We start from the raw sequence: 16,619 nt of genomic DNA, 5'->3' as shown, positions 1-16,619 counted from the left end.
GCTTCTCTTGTTGCGGAGCACGGGCTCTAGGCGCGTGGGCTTCAGTAGTTGTGGCACACGGGCTCAGCAGTTGCGGCTTGTGGGCTCTAGAGAGCAGGCTCAGTAGTTGTGGTGCACGGGTTTAGTTGCTCCGCAGCATGTGGGATCTTCCCGGACACGGATCGAACCTGTGTCCCCTGCATTGGCAGGCGGATTCTTAACCACTGTGCCACCAGGGAAGCCCCAGGTCTTCTTATTAACTATTTAATAAACTAAAGTCTTTTCTATAATACATTCAGTAATGTCAAATGTGCTATATTTAGTTTGTATAACAGAGGAAAAAGAAAAGAAAAACAGAGAAAAAAAGAAAAGGGAAAAAAAGCAAATCACATTCTTTGAAGAATGCTAGTCAAATAGATTCCTAACATATACACAAGAAAAACACTTGGTTTTATTATAAAGGAGGAAGTTTTAGGGTACAGAAAAATAAATATAAGGCCATCCTTTTATTCACTGGAATATGCCAATGTCATATCTATTAAAATGCAATAAACCTTGACTCAATAAACAGGAGAAACCTAGAAAAATAAATCATCATTCATGCCTCACTACATTTCCTTATGAATTGTAAAGAGAAATGGAAATTTACAACCCTGCTGACAATACTCTCCATGCACAATACAGTAACATGGTTTCTTTTTTTTTAACAAGTAAGAGCAAATAGGGACACTGCTCCATCTATTCACAATGTTCGCAACTAAAGCCTTTTTCAGTCATTTTGCTGAGACTTGCTCTTTTATTCAAGGAGAGTTACATATTTAGCTTTAAAACATCTGGACTCACATGGGAATTTGGAGAATGCTGAGGCTACAAGAATTCTGTGTGCTTTGTACTGGTCCTTATTCTTTATAGTTTGCTTTTGTTTTGTTTTTATTTTGGCTCTAAGCAAATCTAAACATTTTCATTCCATGAGACAGAAACCAATTTAAAATCAAATATCCATATTTCAGACTCTAACAGTTCATAGCCAGAATGAATATTTATCATTATTTTACGATAATTCTTTACTGCCTTCATGAAGGTGAATTAGAAAACAAAGAATCTATGTTAAATTGTAAAGAAAGAGAGAAAAATTTAAAAATTGAATTTTTTTTTACTAGATGAATAACTTACTGTTTATTCTTCAATGCAAATATTTGGTTCCCCAGTCTTACCCAGAGGTGCAGATAATCACAAGTGATGTTTTATAAACCACAAAAAATAAACCAATAACCACATTTACATGCACTTAACACCAACACAATCTGACATACATCAATACTCATTATATTTGATATATATAAAAATATTAACGATTATATTTTAAATGTTTTCTATACAAGAAAAGTATTAACAGCCCATGTATTATTTCACACTCATTCAATCCAGCATTTATCCCAGTGCCTGCATCTCTGAGGGTACACAATGCAGTCTCCACGTCCACAGAGGTGGGACAGATGACATGTATGTGAAAATTGCTTCTAACAGGCCCAAGTCCTGGTGGAATTCAACAAAGGACAACAGCATTTCATTTACTAATTTTGACAATTAATATATTACTCACAAAATTCAAAGAATTTGGACTAAATCTTCATAGATGGGACCCTCACCTGCTGTATATACAGAAGCTGATGTCATCGTCTTCCTGAAGGGTGTGACAGTAGCTGCTTTTTCAGCCTCCAGCTCAGCCACTGTCCTCTGTTTTACTGGGGCACCTTGAGGCATATTTTTCGGTGTAGGAGCAGGGAAGATCACTTCGCCATCCTAACAGAAATTAGAAAAATAGCACTTTTTAAAGTCAATCCAGCATTCAGTCAATCCAGTGTTGGGGAAAAACTCTTCTTTGAAAAATAATTTTAAATAAATATAGAAATTCACATAATTTATAATACCACTTTATATAAATATATAACACACATGTATATAAATATATAATGTCTGTGTCATGCATACACACATAGATGTACAATTAGTATGTGTATAGAACATATAAGGAAGAATACAGAACAAACTTAAAAGCAGATAGGTGGGGGGGATATTTAATTTTTACTTTATTCAATTCTGGGTTTTTTGTCTGTTTTTTTCTTTCTGATTTTCAAAAGCAATGCATATTTTAGGTGAGTCACACATGTATATAAATCTTGCAATATTTTTCTTTAAACTGTTCTACATTTTTAAACAATTTTTGTTGCCATGAACCCAACACATCGATACTTTATTAGAATATATCCCAATTCCAAAATAGGATCGTTCCGTAAACAAAAATCCTAAAACAAATGTATAATGAAAACACAGGAGAAACAGATCTCTTGACTTACCTTCATCACTACAGTTCCTCTAATGACGTGACCCATTGTACCAAAGTCAAAGTCATCTTTCACTTCAAAATAAAAATTGTCTTTGTCAGAGCTGATGGCCTTCAGGAGCTTGGTGATGTTGTTGGAATACAGGGTGCTGGCCTGAGTGGCCATTCGGCTGGGAAGGTCTGTGTAGCCTATGTGAGTAATCCCCTAAACAAACAAAAATACAGTCAGAAAGGTCTGTTACTAAATGCCCATATTCTTTCTAGGACAGTTCTCTGTCAAGGCTAAGTTCTGAAATTACAAATCTTTATAAATATACACACACACTCACAAATACGTATTTCCAAAGGAGCTTTAAATGTGACTATTTTTAAGTTTAGAAAATTTCAGGCCTCAGTTTCGCTAAATATTTAAAGCAATAAACACCCTCTCACAAATCACTAAAGATATAGGAACAGGTTCATAGATAGAGGAAGCTTTGTGCTGTACCTTATGAACATAAAGTTCTCCTGGCTTGGTGGTTTCAAAGTTTCCGCCAGCCTCAGCAGCTAAATCCACAACAACTGAACCTTCCTTCATGGACTCGATCATTTCTTTATTAAACAAAACGGGAGCTTTTTTACCTAATAAAACCAAAGAAAACAGTACAAATTACATGGTAATTTCTTAAAACTTTATATTCTAATTATTACAGTAGTCTCTGGGTACCCAGGAATTTAACATCTGAAAATTTAACTCTTTCAAAGAGACCCCCTAAAGTTCGTAACACAGGTGAGACTGGTCAGTCTCCTAAGGAAGAAATAGGATGAGTGTGAACTGCAAAGCCAGTGGGTGGGAGGGAGCCGCTTAGCCAGAGAGCAAGGCTTGTCATTTGCTAAGCATGGAAATTTCAGATAGCACTGCTCTTCCCAACTGGTTTACACCCAGCACCACTCATGAAGAGATCAACATTTTGCCTGTTTTTTTAAAAACACATAATAAATAAGCCAGTAAGGAAACTATGTGCACCCAAATTGGACGATTCATAAAGATCACAAATGTCAAGGGAACATTCAATAGTAATCTATGAATTACAAAATACAGTATTTCCAATCATCTTAACCAATGTCACCAGATTTTCCCACATGCTATATTAATCTACCTTAATTTAACACAGGATAACTTGGAGGAGAGACAGGGAAGTGCCACGAAATGAAAACAGTAGGATACCACAACTCCAAAAAAATCTTAGGAACCACTCATACATTTTTATTCCCACTCAACAACTATTTATTCTGCACCTCTGGTGAGTCGAGCTCCATGCCTGGGGCTGGGAATTTACTGGGAGATAAACAGAAAAGATCCATGTTCTTATGGAGCCTGCCCCTCATGAGATATTTCACATTTTATAATAAATCGTTTACTAATTCTTACATAGAGGATAAAGCACCAAACATAAGGATTTTTCAAGCTAACATAAATTAATATGTTCAACAGGGGTCCACACTGTGGGTATAATACCCTGTTCAAGTTTCATAAAGCAGTGTAAATATCTAAGCCGAAAGGAAAAGGAAATAAACTTGTGAGATTGGCCACAGGAAAGCAGAGAATTAATAGCCTAATTACCTTTTTTTCTTCTTTCGAAAGTTTTCAACTCTGTGTCTACAGAATTTTTAGTAAAAGCACTGTCAGTTTTACACATGGAAATCAAGTCAAAGTAAAATTTGCATGATAATAATCTGCTTTTCAATCTACTTGACTGGAATATATATGATTCAAAAAAGAAAAATAACCTTTTTTGGTAGCACATGTGAAAAAAAAAGTTGTAAAGATACACGTGGGTGTACCTCCTTTGTCAATGCAAACCTTATACTTCCAAGATCAAGCCCAACTCCTAAGCCTCCTATTACCGAAGGCCTTTCTCCCCGGGCTGAAGCACTCTTCTTAGCATTTCTTCTCACTACTGCCCCACTGGACCACTTGCTCCAGCCACAAGGGTTTATTAGAGAAGCTCTGGTTCTCTCTTCTGAGTCTCCATGAAGAAGAGTAAGAATGAGGAGATCTTTTCCCCAAAACAACACCCTTTAGTCCTGGTAGTTTCGCCACTTCTCAAAATTCTCTGGAATTACGTATTCCTTTCCTCTACCTTCCCGCACTGTAGTCCACTAAAGGTATCTTGAATACTTAAACTTTACTCGAGCATGAGAATTTGGGGATGCAAACAACATACATCTGAGGACTCGTCCCAAAATAAAGGTCATGCTGACCAGCACGGCCGTGATTTAAAGCTCTGGATGATGTGGCTGCATCCACATAAAGTGGCAAATTTAAAAGGCTAACCTGTACTTTGCAGGTATTTACTGTCATCACCACCCACCCCCAGCCCTTGTCCAGAGCCTCTTCGTTATTAACCAGACTCTCGTTTGTCACAGCCTTTCCTCCCACCTTACTTGTACCCTCCAGTCTTAGGTCGATGTGCCTTAAGCTACTCTTTTGGCTATAACCAATTTGGATCCAGGTGCAACCCCTTTGAATTCTAACCACACCAACTTTACGACCATCAACCTCACAAATTTGATTTGGCATCTAACTAATGTCTCCTGCCCTAGAAATTCTGGATTCCTTCTTCCTTCTGAGATATCTATAGCTACAGATCAGACCCTGCATCTGTAATGCTGCCCACTTTATAAGACGTCAAGTGGCCAAAACCATTTAGGCTCCCTAGAAAACATCTGATGTACCACCTATTTCTCTTCTTTGATTTTACTTATTCAACCTTCACAAAACAATTTTGCAGTGGCTGACACAACTTTAAATACACACACACACATTTGTGTCATAACAGAGATAACAGGTGTTCCGTCCATATTATCACTCTGAAATTCAACCACTTTTGAAAGGACAGCATTTTCTTTCACATAACAGTATTTTACTTAGTACATAGCCAAATAACTGGAGGGTAAGTTAAAAAAATATACTTAAGTTACAGAGGAATGTTTAAAAGACATGGAATTATTACAAGTAAAAGCACACAACAAAACAGTATGTATAGGATGTTCCCATTCAGTAAACAAAAATTTACATATACATGTATATGAATGTTTCAAGTATGTGTGTGTGTGTGTATAGATACATACACACACACACAAAATATTACATATACTATATAGTTCCTAGCAAATTCTATAGAGTATAATGTTTAACAATATCAGGATGTCTTTGAGTAGTAAGACGAAGAATAATTTATTTCCTTCTTTGTGCTTTTTCTTATCTCCCAAGTGTTCTAGAAGAGCTTGTTTTAAGGTTATACTTTTAAAAATTCAATAAGGGCTACAGGGAATACAATGATGAATATAACAGTGCAGCTGCCTTTAAGAACTCACATGTGGATTAATTTTTTGAAAATTCTGAAAAGTGCAGAAATGCAAATTAAAAACAGAAGAGGGGAAGAAAGGGAGCCAAAAGAGGAGCAGAGTAGCACATAAAGTTCCAAATGAGCAAATCCTCAAAAGATTAGGTCAAGGGAGGGAAAGACTGAGAAGGAAATTTCAAAATACTATCTTACCCTGATGCCCTACTATGATAAAAATGTAATGCAAGGTAAGTGTGGCATCACAAAATGGAAGGAACAAAAGGAATAAGATGATTAGCTAGGTTTGGGGGGAAAAAACTACCCAAACCTAATATCTTACTTCAAACTAAACTCTCAACTCTACAGGTCAGAATTAATTATAAAAGAAAAAAATCAACCCATAAAGAAAAGAAAAAAAGGAAAACCTTGGTGAATATCTCTCCTGTCTCTGGATTGAAAAGTACTTCCTAAATTTACAGCAATGGGAAAAGTTACAAAGGAAAATGTCAATAGGCTTAATATGAAAAAGGTATGTTTTACTATCCTCAAAAAAAAATAAACATGACAAAAAATTAATATAATAAAAATCTCACACAAATTTAAATAAAAACAAAACACTAAGATCCTACTGGATAAATGAAGAGCAAATACAAATGGCCAATTCAAAGAGAATAGTAACAACCAAATGAAAAAAGTTCACCCTCAGTAAGACTGAAAGAAATGTGAGTACAAAGAGTGAGATACATTTTTGCCCTCAAACTGAAAGTCAACAAAATCCAAATACTTCTGAAATGAAACAATTAGTTGGAAAATCTACTAATGAGATTATGAACTATATAATTTTTCAACAAAGCATAGTAGATAAGTGTGTATCAACAAGCCAAAAATATTGATATTCATTCATCCAGTAATTCTACTTCTAAGGTTTGATTAATCCTGGGGAAATAAATGAAAATACAGATACAAGAATAAAGCAGAAAAAAAATGTTAGAACATTATTTTTAATTGACAAAAACTGGAAATAAATGAAAAGGCTAACTTTGGGAGAACAGTTAAATAAAATACAGCACATTCAAACAAGAAAATTCCACAAAACCATTAAAATATATTTGTGAAGAATTCTTAATGACTTATTATGTGAAGGGAGAAAACTTATGATATAATAATATTAAGTGCACAAGAGGGAAGAGATATGGGAACATATGTATACGTATAACTGATTCACTTTGTTGTAAAGCAGAAACTAACACACCATTGTAAAGCAATTATACTCCAATAAAGATGTTAAAAATAATAATAATAATATTAAGTGGAGAAAGTAAGAAAGATATTTTATCTTCATCTAACATGATAAAAATGCATGGAAAAAAGGCTGAAAGAAAATGGTAAAATGTTAAAAGTATTTTTCACTGAGTAGAAGTATCACAAATGATCTTTATTTTCCACTTTGTACTTGACTGCATTTCCAACAAAAGTCACATACTATTTTTATAAAAATAAATAAACAGGGCTCTCCTGGTGGCACAGTGGTTGAGGGTCCGCCTGCCGATGCAGGGGACACAGGTTTGTGCCCCGGTCCGGGGATTCCTGGTCCAGGAAGATCCCACATGCCAGGAAGCAACTAAGCCCATGCGCCACAGTGACTGAGCCTGCGCTCTAGAGCCTGTGAGCCACAACTACTGAGCCCGTGTGCCACAACTACTGAAGCCCACATGCCTAGAGCCTGTGCTCTGCAACAAGAGAAGCCACCACAATGAGAACACATGCACCGCAACAAAGAGTAGCTCCTGCTCACCACAACTAGAGAAAGCCCATGCGCAGCAACAAAGACCCAACGCAGCCAAAAATAAATAAAAGAGAAAGCCCATGCCCAGCAACAAAGACCCAACGCAGCCAAAAATAAATAAATAAAATTAAAAAAAAAAAACAACCTTAGGTCAGAATGAGATTGACAAAAAAGCCTTAATGAAATGGATGTCTTCAGAAAAGTCAGATAAAAAGCAAGTTAAGCCAGGGTTTTCCAAAGCGAAATCCATGTTAGATTGCCATCTAATGGCAATGCTTTTGTAACTTCATAAGTATGTCCATAAGCCTGATGATTTCAGAGAACATCTTTGACATGCCACATAATGCTCAGGAATGTCTGGACTTTCTATTGCAACAGTCAATAAGCTTTTCAGTCTGGATACCATTTGCACGACCAAGCATCACCAATGGAAGAAAATAAAATTAAAAAAAAAAAAACAACCTTAGGTCAGAATGAGATTGACAAAAAAGCCTTAAAGAAATGGATGTCTTCAGAAAAGTCAGATAAAAAGCAAGTTAAGCCAGGGTTTTCCAAAGCGAAATCCATGTTAGATTGCCATCTAATGGCAATGCTTTTGTAACTTCATAAGTATGTCCATAAGCCTGATGATTTCAGAGAACATCTTTGACATGCCACATAATGCTCAGGAATGTCTGGACTTTCTATTGCAACAGTCAATAAGCTTTTCAGTCTGGATACCATTTGCACGACCAAGCATCACCAATGGAAGAAAGGTGATTATGCTAATGCTCTATGTGCCAGGCCCTACACTGGGCTTTTTTCTTCATGTAGTCCTCAAAACAACTCTGCAAGATAAAAAGGTTTACTTCCTTTTCAGAAATGAGGAATCTGAGGTTCAGAGAGCCACAGCTGTTAAGCAGTGGAACTGGAATTTGAATCTACTCTATCTGGTTCTAAATCCATGATCTGATTGCCAATGAATGGATTAAACATAGCAGATAAAATTAAAAACTGGGCAAGAGGAAAGAAGCTTTTAGCTCCTCATCAAAATCCACATTTGTTATGAGCTGAATTGTGTCCCCAGAAAAATTCACATGTTGAAACCCTAACCCCCGGTAACTCAGAATACGACTATATTGGGAGACAGAGTCTTTAAAGAGATGATTACATGAAATGAGGCCATCAGGGTGGGCCCTAATCCAATCTGACTGGTATCCTTAAAACAAGAGGAAACGTGGACACAAAAAAGACACCAGGACCATGTGAGGACACAGCAAGAAGAGGCCCTCTACAAGCCCAGGAGAGAAGCCTCAAAAGAAGCCAAACCTGCCCACACCTTGATCTTGGACTTCTAGGCTCCAGACTGTGAGAAAATAAATTTCTGTCGTTTAAGCTCCCCAGTCTGTGAGATTTTGTTACGGCACCCTTAGCAAACGAATACAGTGTTCTCTTATTCCTGGGGGCACAGTTAGACAACAATTCCCAACTTCCTTCATAGTTAGGTTTGGCCATGTGACTAGGTCTTTAGCAGAAGAAATGGCAGCAGGGGTGGTGTGTGCCACTTCTGGGCATCTCATGCACACTCCTCCATGGCCCTTTACTTCTAGCTGGCTGGAACAGAGACAGTGCCCTGAGTGACCTTCACAGCCTCGTAACGATGATGACAACACTGTTCTACCTGAATCCCCAGAGGACCACCTGAAGGAGAGCTGCCCTCCAACGTGTCAACCACCTAGTACTGTTAACTGAGCAAGAAGTGTATTTCTATAATGTCTGAGCTTTTGGGTGAATTTGTTTTAGCAGGTAGACCATCCTAACTAATACTGAGACATAAGAAAGTATAGAGAAAGTGGAAATAAGGAAGAACAGAAATGCCCATGGTGGAAAGTGCTGGTTGTAGCTGTAACTCTATCTATCGGGTGCTGTTTCACCAGAGACAGGACAGCCTCAGCCTCCCAATGCTTTTCAACTCAGGGACTGTCACAGAGGGAAGCACAGTGCTTTCCAATCTTGCAACATACTTTGGGAGAAATAACAGACCAAACCAGAAGATAATTCTGTGCCATAAATCTTCCTACCAGGACATTTGTTAAATTTGGCCCAGTCACTCACTAAATGTGCTCAAACACACTCTAAATAGTCAAGCTTGATAAATGACGATGGAAAACTCCACAGTTTTGGCATCTTCCTCTTGACGACAAGTTGCCCTGTCTCTGCTGAAAGCTACCAAGAGGTGTATAGACAGCCTGTGATTACCAACCCTTGATGTTGCAACATTTAAGTATTTTTCTCTGTCCTTCAAAATTCTCAAAACAAATGAAAACTCTGTACAAGAAATATTTTAAAATTCCATACAATCATACAATGCATTTAAAGGAGGAGAGGATGGTAGATGAATCAGATTAGTCAGTAAAAGAAAGTTAAATAATTCAAAAAAAGTTGAAAATCCCTGATCTATCACTGTCCTGTAAGACCACAATGTTTACAGAATGAAAAGAACAATCTGAAAAATAAAGCTTTACTTTAGGGAAAGACCTTGTGTAGTCATCAAAACAATATTATCTTTGTGGAATTTCACAAACAAAGAGTATACTGCCGTATCAATTATTCTCTTGCCTAAAAGAACAAGTGTGAAAATTACTATGGAAGGTTACTCTTTTGTACTATATTTCTACTCCATATGAAAGATGGCTTCAAAGAGACAGGCAGCATCCAATGGAGAACCAATGTTGATTTTCCAGGAGACTGTGAGATCCCTCCGGTTTGGTCTCATATGTATAAGGCCCTTGTATATCAAGGGAAAACACCCCCTCCCAATTCTCCAGAGTCATGCAAAATTGCCACAAAGCTCCTTTGATGGGTGTATACTACAGACCCTATCTGATATAGATAAAAATAAAAAGGACTGTTACCCTAATCTGGATCATACCTAAAAAGAGGTCCAAGGATATATGGCCTAAGGGATCATAATTTATAATCAAACAATGAATATCTTCCCTCCTGGCTGATAGGACACTTTCTAACTCCTGAACAGACCTTCCCACTACTTCCTAATTCTATCTCCTGAGAGGCCTAGCTCAACACCTCAAACTGCAAACGTGGCAAGTGTCCTACTTTTGAAAATTTAAGAAAGCTAGCTTCCCAGTCTTAAATTAGCCTCTGCAGTATTCCTATCCAAGAGTGCTCTTTCTTTCCTTGGATAGCACCAGAAAAATAAAAGGGATTGTACCAACTGAGAACTAAGGAAGGAACCCACATTAGCTCAGGAACATCTGCTGAGCCACAGCTGTACACAAGGCTCCCTGGTAAGCACCCTCGTAGCAGAGATGAGCCAGGGCAACTAAAGGGCAGTGAGACTGAGAACTACTGGAATTTGAGGCACGAGCAAATGCTATGAATGCAGAAAAAAGAGTCTACTACGGAGCAGGAGACGGCAGGAACTCTGGAGAAACTACTGAGCTCAGTAGGACTTCAAAAGGCAGGGAAGAAAGACACAGACCTACTAGAGAATGGACTTGAGGACACGGGGAGGGGGAAGGGTAAGCTGGGACGAAGTGAGAGAGCGGCATGGACTTATAGCAGAAACTAACTCACCATTGTAAAGCAAATATACTCCAATAAAGATGTTAAAAAAAAAAAAAAAAAAAAGGCAGGGAAGGGCAGGGACAGCATTCCAAAGAGAAGGAACAATATGTGCAAGGCCTGAAAGTCCTTGGCCTCCTTGTGGAGATAATAGCAGCGAGCATGACCCGTGAAATCGGGCCCAGAGAGCAAGACATGAGTTTCACATGAGATCCAAAAGCTCAATCAGGACTAGAAACTGAAAGGCAAGAAATACCTTACCAAAGGGTGCAAAATTTAGAGCACAGGTAAGGGTGGGGTGGGGAGGGAGGGGAGGTGATCCAGTCTTGAGGACTTTAGATGCCTTTACCTAATGATGCTGGGAACTTGAGTGGTCCAAGTTACTGTCATTACTAAACAAAACCCCAGGCTTTCCAGTAGCTATGGTTCACTTACGAAATGAGGGCAGGACCTGAGGTGGGAAAGGGGAGAGCAGGAAAGCCAGATGACCCTATGATGCTTATGATTTTTAATTAGGTGTCATCAGGAAAGGTTCTAAATGGAGAAAGTTGTCTCCGTCAGGGTAGATTTAACGTGTGCCCCACAGTACTCCTAATTCTCACAGGAATTTAGGCAAAATGTGCCTAACACACAGTCACTGCTAAACCACTGTGATTCCTCATCACCGCCCCCACAATCCCTAATTTACGAATCAGATTTTCAACCTGATTCAGTTTCTTCCTGATTAAACCTTCCAAGTCTATGGGAAGTCTCTTTAAAAGGGTTTCAGAACAATAAGAATGCTGAAAAAATCTCCTGTGTCTCAAAAGGTTTACTGGAAAAGATTATGAGCACAGCCTGAACATTATCAGAGAAGGGGGGCTGCTGAACTTTTTAGTGGTAACCCTAAAGGTCACGGAGCTGGACAGGAAGGTTGGGAGCTTTCCCTCGTGGGCACAGCACCACAAAATGAGACTGTCTGCTAGGCCCTCTCTTGAAGTTACCTCCACTAAGTGAAATTCTAGCCCTGCATCCATCGCCCAACCCAAGTGAGGGGGTCTAGACAATGGTACAAGATACCAGGCAGCATAATAAGTAGCTAGCTACAGAAACGTTTCATTTTACCTAGGATCCTCATAAGTACCACGTTATTGTGTGTCCAAGCCCACTGACTGACGTGTGCCTAGGAGGAATGAAAATTTACCAACTCCACAGGATTGCTACCTGAAGCAAGCCCATTGCCCATGTTCCTCTCTCAATGTTCTTATCCACTCCAGGTCTTCAGTACAGCCGTGAGGATCTCGGTCTAAGGAATCGCAACTTGGAGAACTTCTGACATTTAACTTAATCCCCTTTGGATCCACTCAAGGAAAACTGTAGAACAACTTCTGCTCCAGGAGTCTTTCAGGAGCATGACACACCATCAGGTGACCTATGCAAAGGCTCAGGACAAACACCAGTAAGGATACAATGCCAAGGACACTGTTTTTCAAAGGGCATGTGTACCTTTATATAATCTTTTCAATCTTTTTTTTTTTTTTTTTTTAATGCTCACAGGTTTTCAGGTTTCAGTCCCCTAGGGGATATGAAAGAGCTTTAGAAACATCATCTTCTTCCTTATTCTATTAAATTAGCTTTTCTCTTTTGGGGGGGCTTACCAAAAAAGTAACAGGCCAGCCTTGTGAGTGTGAACTCTGGGTCAATCCACTGGTCAGGGACTTTGTGCAAGTTTAAAGTGCTTTGACCAGACGGCTTCAGAAAAGACTGAAAACAGGAAAGGCTCAGCAGAACAGACTCGTAAAACTTCTTCAACAAGTCCTCTTTAACACTATCATATAATTTGAACTGCTGCTAAGGTATACTTACTGTAAACTACTTATAAAAAATAAGAGGTTAAAGTTTAGTCAACTGTTCACATGCCCATTTTTTGTTCAAAAAAAAAAAAAAAAGATACTATGGGAGGGTAGGTCCTAAAAGTCCATATGTGTTTTATATAAGAAGTTTTGAGCTCTATAACTTACTTTAAGATTTACCATCAATAATAATTCTATATACTATATCCAAAGTATACTCAGTTCTTTTTTTTTTAACCTAGTGACATATACTTTCTTTTTCTTTTTTTTTATTATTTTTTAATTGAAGTTTAGTTGATTTACAATGTTGTGTTAGTTTCAGGTGTAGAGCAAAGTGATTCAGTTTTTATATATAGATATAGATATTCTTTTTCAGACTTTTTCCCTCATAGGTCATTACAAAATACTGAGTAGAGTTCCCTGTGCTATACAGTAAGTCCTTGTTGGTTATCTATTTTATATACAGTAGTGTGTATATGTTAATCCTAAACTCCTAATTTATCCCTCTACCCTTTTCCCCTTTGGTAACCATAAGTTTGTTTTCTCTGTCTGTGGATCTACTCAGTTCTTTATAAACAGAATGATTTAAAACTACTAGCTTCAGGGCTTCATCATTTACCGCATGAGTAAATGCTTTAGCACCCTCTACTGGCCACTCATTACATCCAGTCAGTTCCCAACTCATCTCCCCAACAGGCAACTACCTTTCACAGGTCAAATGGTGGCTACAGCAAAAGCCACCCCATCCTTCCTTCAAAGCCACCTGCAACAGCTGAGCCAGAAGCCACCGCCACAAAAGGAAAGGATGAATCCTGAAGTGCTCTCCTGCCACCACCTGTCCATGAGTCCTACTGTAGTCGCTGGCAGATTTCACAAACACCACCTGTGGCCCCTGCCTTGCCTGATCTGCACCCACCTCCAGTAAACAACCCCAGCCTCATTTCCACACAAACAGATTCTTCTATGGGCTGAGCCCATGTCACTCTCCCGCTGTCTGCTTCATCTAGCCAGCTCCGGTGGGATGCGGATGTCTGGAGAGAAGAGCTCACCCACTGGGTAAACAGAGGACAAAAAGAAGAGCCTCAAAGCCACGTTTTCCCCCACAAGCTCACAGATATGCTGCCAATCAGCTTCCTGCCCCTGGGAGTATATTAGCCAGACTGGGGGAAGGGGGTGCCAGAAGAGAATTTCTCCTTTCCCAGAACCTCATAACAAAGCAGCTTCTCCTAATTTTCCACGGTCCCCTAGAGAAAGCAAGGCTCCTTTAGGAGGATCGAACACAAGTAACCCGAACCCTGTAAGTTCTCATTATCTGGGCCACTTTCTTTTAGAAAGTGAAAAAAATTAGAGTCAGCATGGTATTCATTATTCAATAACAGAAGCAAAGGACAGGAGAGGAGATAGGAATATAAAAGGTAGAGAGTTTCTTCACTCCCAAATCTTGCTAGATCAAGCTACTGTTTACTGTTTATTACTGATTAATAAATGCTGGCTGGTTTGACATCAAGCATCTATTCTTTAGAAGAGGATGTTGTAAAGGACTAAAAAGTAATTCCTGCCATCAAAGAGCTCAAGATTTGATTGCAAAGACCAAACAAGTCAAAGAGGGTAATTACAAAGTAACAAAGTATCATAACCTTTAGTAAAAAAATATATACGGGAAATTCCATAAATATATATACACACACACAAAGTCCCCCTCTCTTTCTCATATATAAAAAAATGATCATCAAAATATTAATAATGGGACTTCCCTGGTGGTGCAGTGGTTAAGAATCTGCCTGCCAATGCAGGGGACACGGCTTCGAGCCCTGGTCCGGGAAGATCCCACATGCCGCAGAGCAACTAAGCCTGTGCACCACGACTACTGAGCCTGTGCTCTGGAGCCCACAAGTCACAACTACTGAAGCCTGTGCGCCCAGAGCCCGTATTCCGCAATAAGAGAAGCCACCGCAATGAGAAGCCCGCGTACCACAACAAAGAGTAGCCCCGGCTCACCGCAGCTAGAGAAAGCCCACGTGAAGCAAGGAAGACCCAACACAGCCAAAGATAAATAAATAAATAAATAAAATTTTTAAAATAATAATTTTTTAAAAATATATATTAATAATGGTCACTCTGGTAGAACTTCCAATCTGTACTTTTTTCCCTCATATTTTTCAGTGCTGTTTGGATTTCCTACAATAGAAATGTATCTTAACAAAGAGAACAGAAATAAATTAAAAAACAATTATCAAGGGTGTAAACAAAGCAAACTGCTTACAAATATACTACTGTACACAGAATATGATCTATGAACATAGATAAAAACACAGAAAAAAGACTGGAAGAAAATATACAAATTATTAATGACCGTTTTTGTCCAGGGGCCACAGTGATTTTGTCTTTTCTGCCTTTCATGTGCTTTCTCATTCTCTAGAAAGTAAATCAATCTTTACTTAAAGAAATGCAAACGTTAAACTAGTATTCATCCTCATTTTAAAGTATCATTAGTAAAAGTGCTTTATCAATAACCACTGACGTAATGACACACCTGGAATAAGTGCTGTGCTGATAAGGATATCCACCTCCTTGCACTGCTGAGCAAATAGCTTCATTTCGGCCTCAATGAACTCTTTGGACATCTCCTTTGCATATCCTCCGTGTCCCTCACCAGATTCCTTCAAGTCCACCTCTAAGGGCTCAGCACCCAGAGACTTGAACTGCTCCAAAGCTGCGGCCCTGGTGATTATTGAAGGGAAAGCAGTGGTTATTTCAGGTCCTTAAGACAGAAATCAAGATCATCATTTACATACACATTTTTAAGAAAACTCTATATATTCAAAAGTAGAAACTTTCTTTTGAGGTCTCTGACCAGACGGTTTGAATTTTTTTCTAAAGGCAGGTAACACCCTTATGATAATGTTTTTTTCTGGAAAATAAAAAACTATAGGAAATTCCAACTCTTACTTAGTTAAGTTACAAAAGGAATTTCACTACTGCCAACTCCAGTCATCAGTTAGAGTTTCTTGACAGTGGTCCCACTGTTGATGATGTGAGATCTGACCTACATTCAGATTTGACATCATTCAAATCACTCAAGTTGAGGTTTTCACTTGTAAATGTTCTGACTTACGGGGACTTTTCCCACATAAACGACTCTTTTACTTAGAAATATTGTTACAAAGTGATTTTTGCCCCTAGCCCTCATTAAATTGCGTTTGAGAAAAGCGATCTATAAATGGCATAAATGGCAAAATGTGAAGCGCCAATACATTTAACTTATGTAAAAATACATTCATGGGCTTCCCTGGTGGCGCAGTGGTTGCGCGTCCGCCTGCCGATGCAGGGGAACCGGGTTTGCGCCCCGGTCTGGGAGGATCCCACGTGCCGCGGAGCGGCTGGGCCCGTGAGCCATGGCCAATGAGCCTGCGCGTCCGGAGCCCGTGCTCCGCAACGGGAGAGGCCACAACAGAGGGAGGCCTGCATGCCAAAAAAAAAAAAAAAAAAAAAAATACATTCAGTTTAAAAATAAATAAATAAATGCTAGCCAAGTTCTGTGTACTAGTTGGGAAACCAGAGCCAACAAAGCTCTCAGCTCTGTGGCGGACAGTGTTTAACTCACCAACATCCATCCCACTACAGTGAATCCCAAACCTCCCTGAGGACAGCAATCGCTCCAGGCACTTGTTAAAAATTCAAATTCCGGGCTTCCCTGGTGGCCAAGTGGTTGAGAGTCCGCCTGCCGATGCAGGGGACACGGGTTCGTGCCCTGGTCCGGGAAGATCCCACATGCCGCGAAGCGG

At 39.1% G+C, this 16,619-nt stretch overlaps 1 protein-coding gene across 3 annotated transcripts in view; it reads right to left on the bottom strand.

Moving 5' to 3' along the window:
- NNT (nicotinamide nucleotide transhydrogenase) overlaps positions 1-16,619 on the bottom strand; it is a 106,678-nt gene that overhangs the window by 58,695 nt on the left and 31,364 nt on the right. For all 3 annotated transcript variants that reach the window (XM_028492893.2, XM_055086547.1, XM_055086546.1), the window contains exons 7-10: positions 15,368-15,555; positions 2,811-2,944; positions 2,337-2,528; positions 1,629-1,782 (exon numbers count right to left, since the gene is read on the bottom strand). In XM_028492893.2, coding sequence (XP_028348694.1) covers positions 1,629-1,782; positions 2,337-2,528; positions 2,811-2,944; positions 15,368-15,555 — 668 coding nt within the window. The remainder of the gene's footprint in view (positions 1-1,628; positions 1,783-2,336; positions 2,529-2,810; positions 2,945-15,367; positions 15,556-16,619) is intronic.

This window comes from Physeter macrocephalus, chromosome 8 (genome assembly GCF_002837175.3).
Source record: "Physeter macrocephalus isolate SW-GA chromosome 8, ASM283717v5, whole genome shotgun sequence".
NCBI lineage: Eukaryota > Metazoa > Chordata > Mammalia > Artiodactyla > Physeteridae > Physeter > Physeter macrocephalus.
The sequence above is the reverse complement of the archived record's forward strand: the minus strand, read 5'-3'. Positions and strand labels throughout refer to the sequence as shown.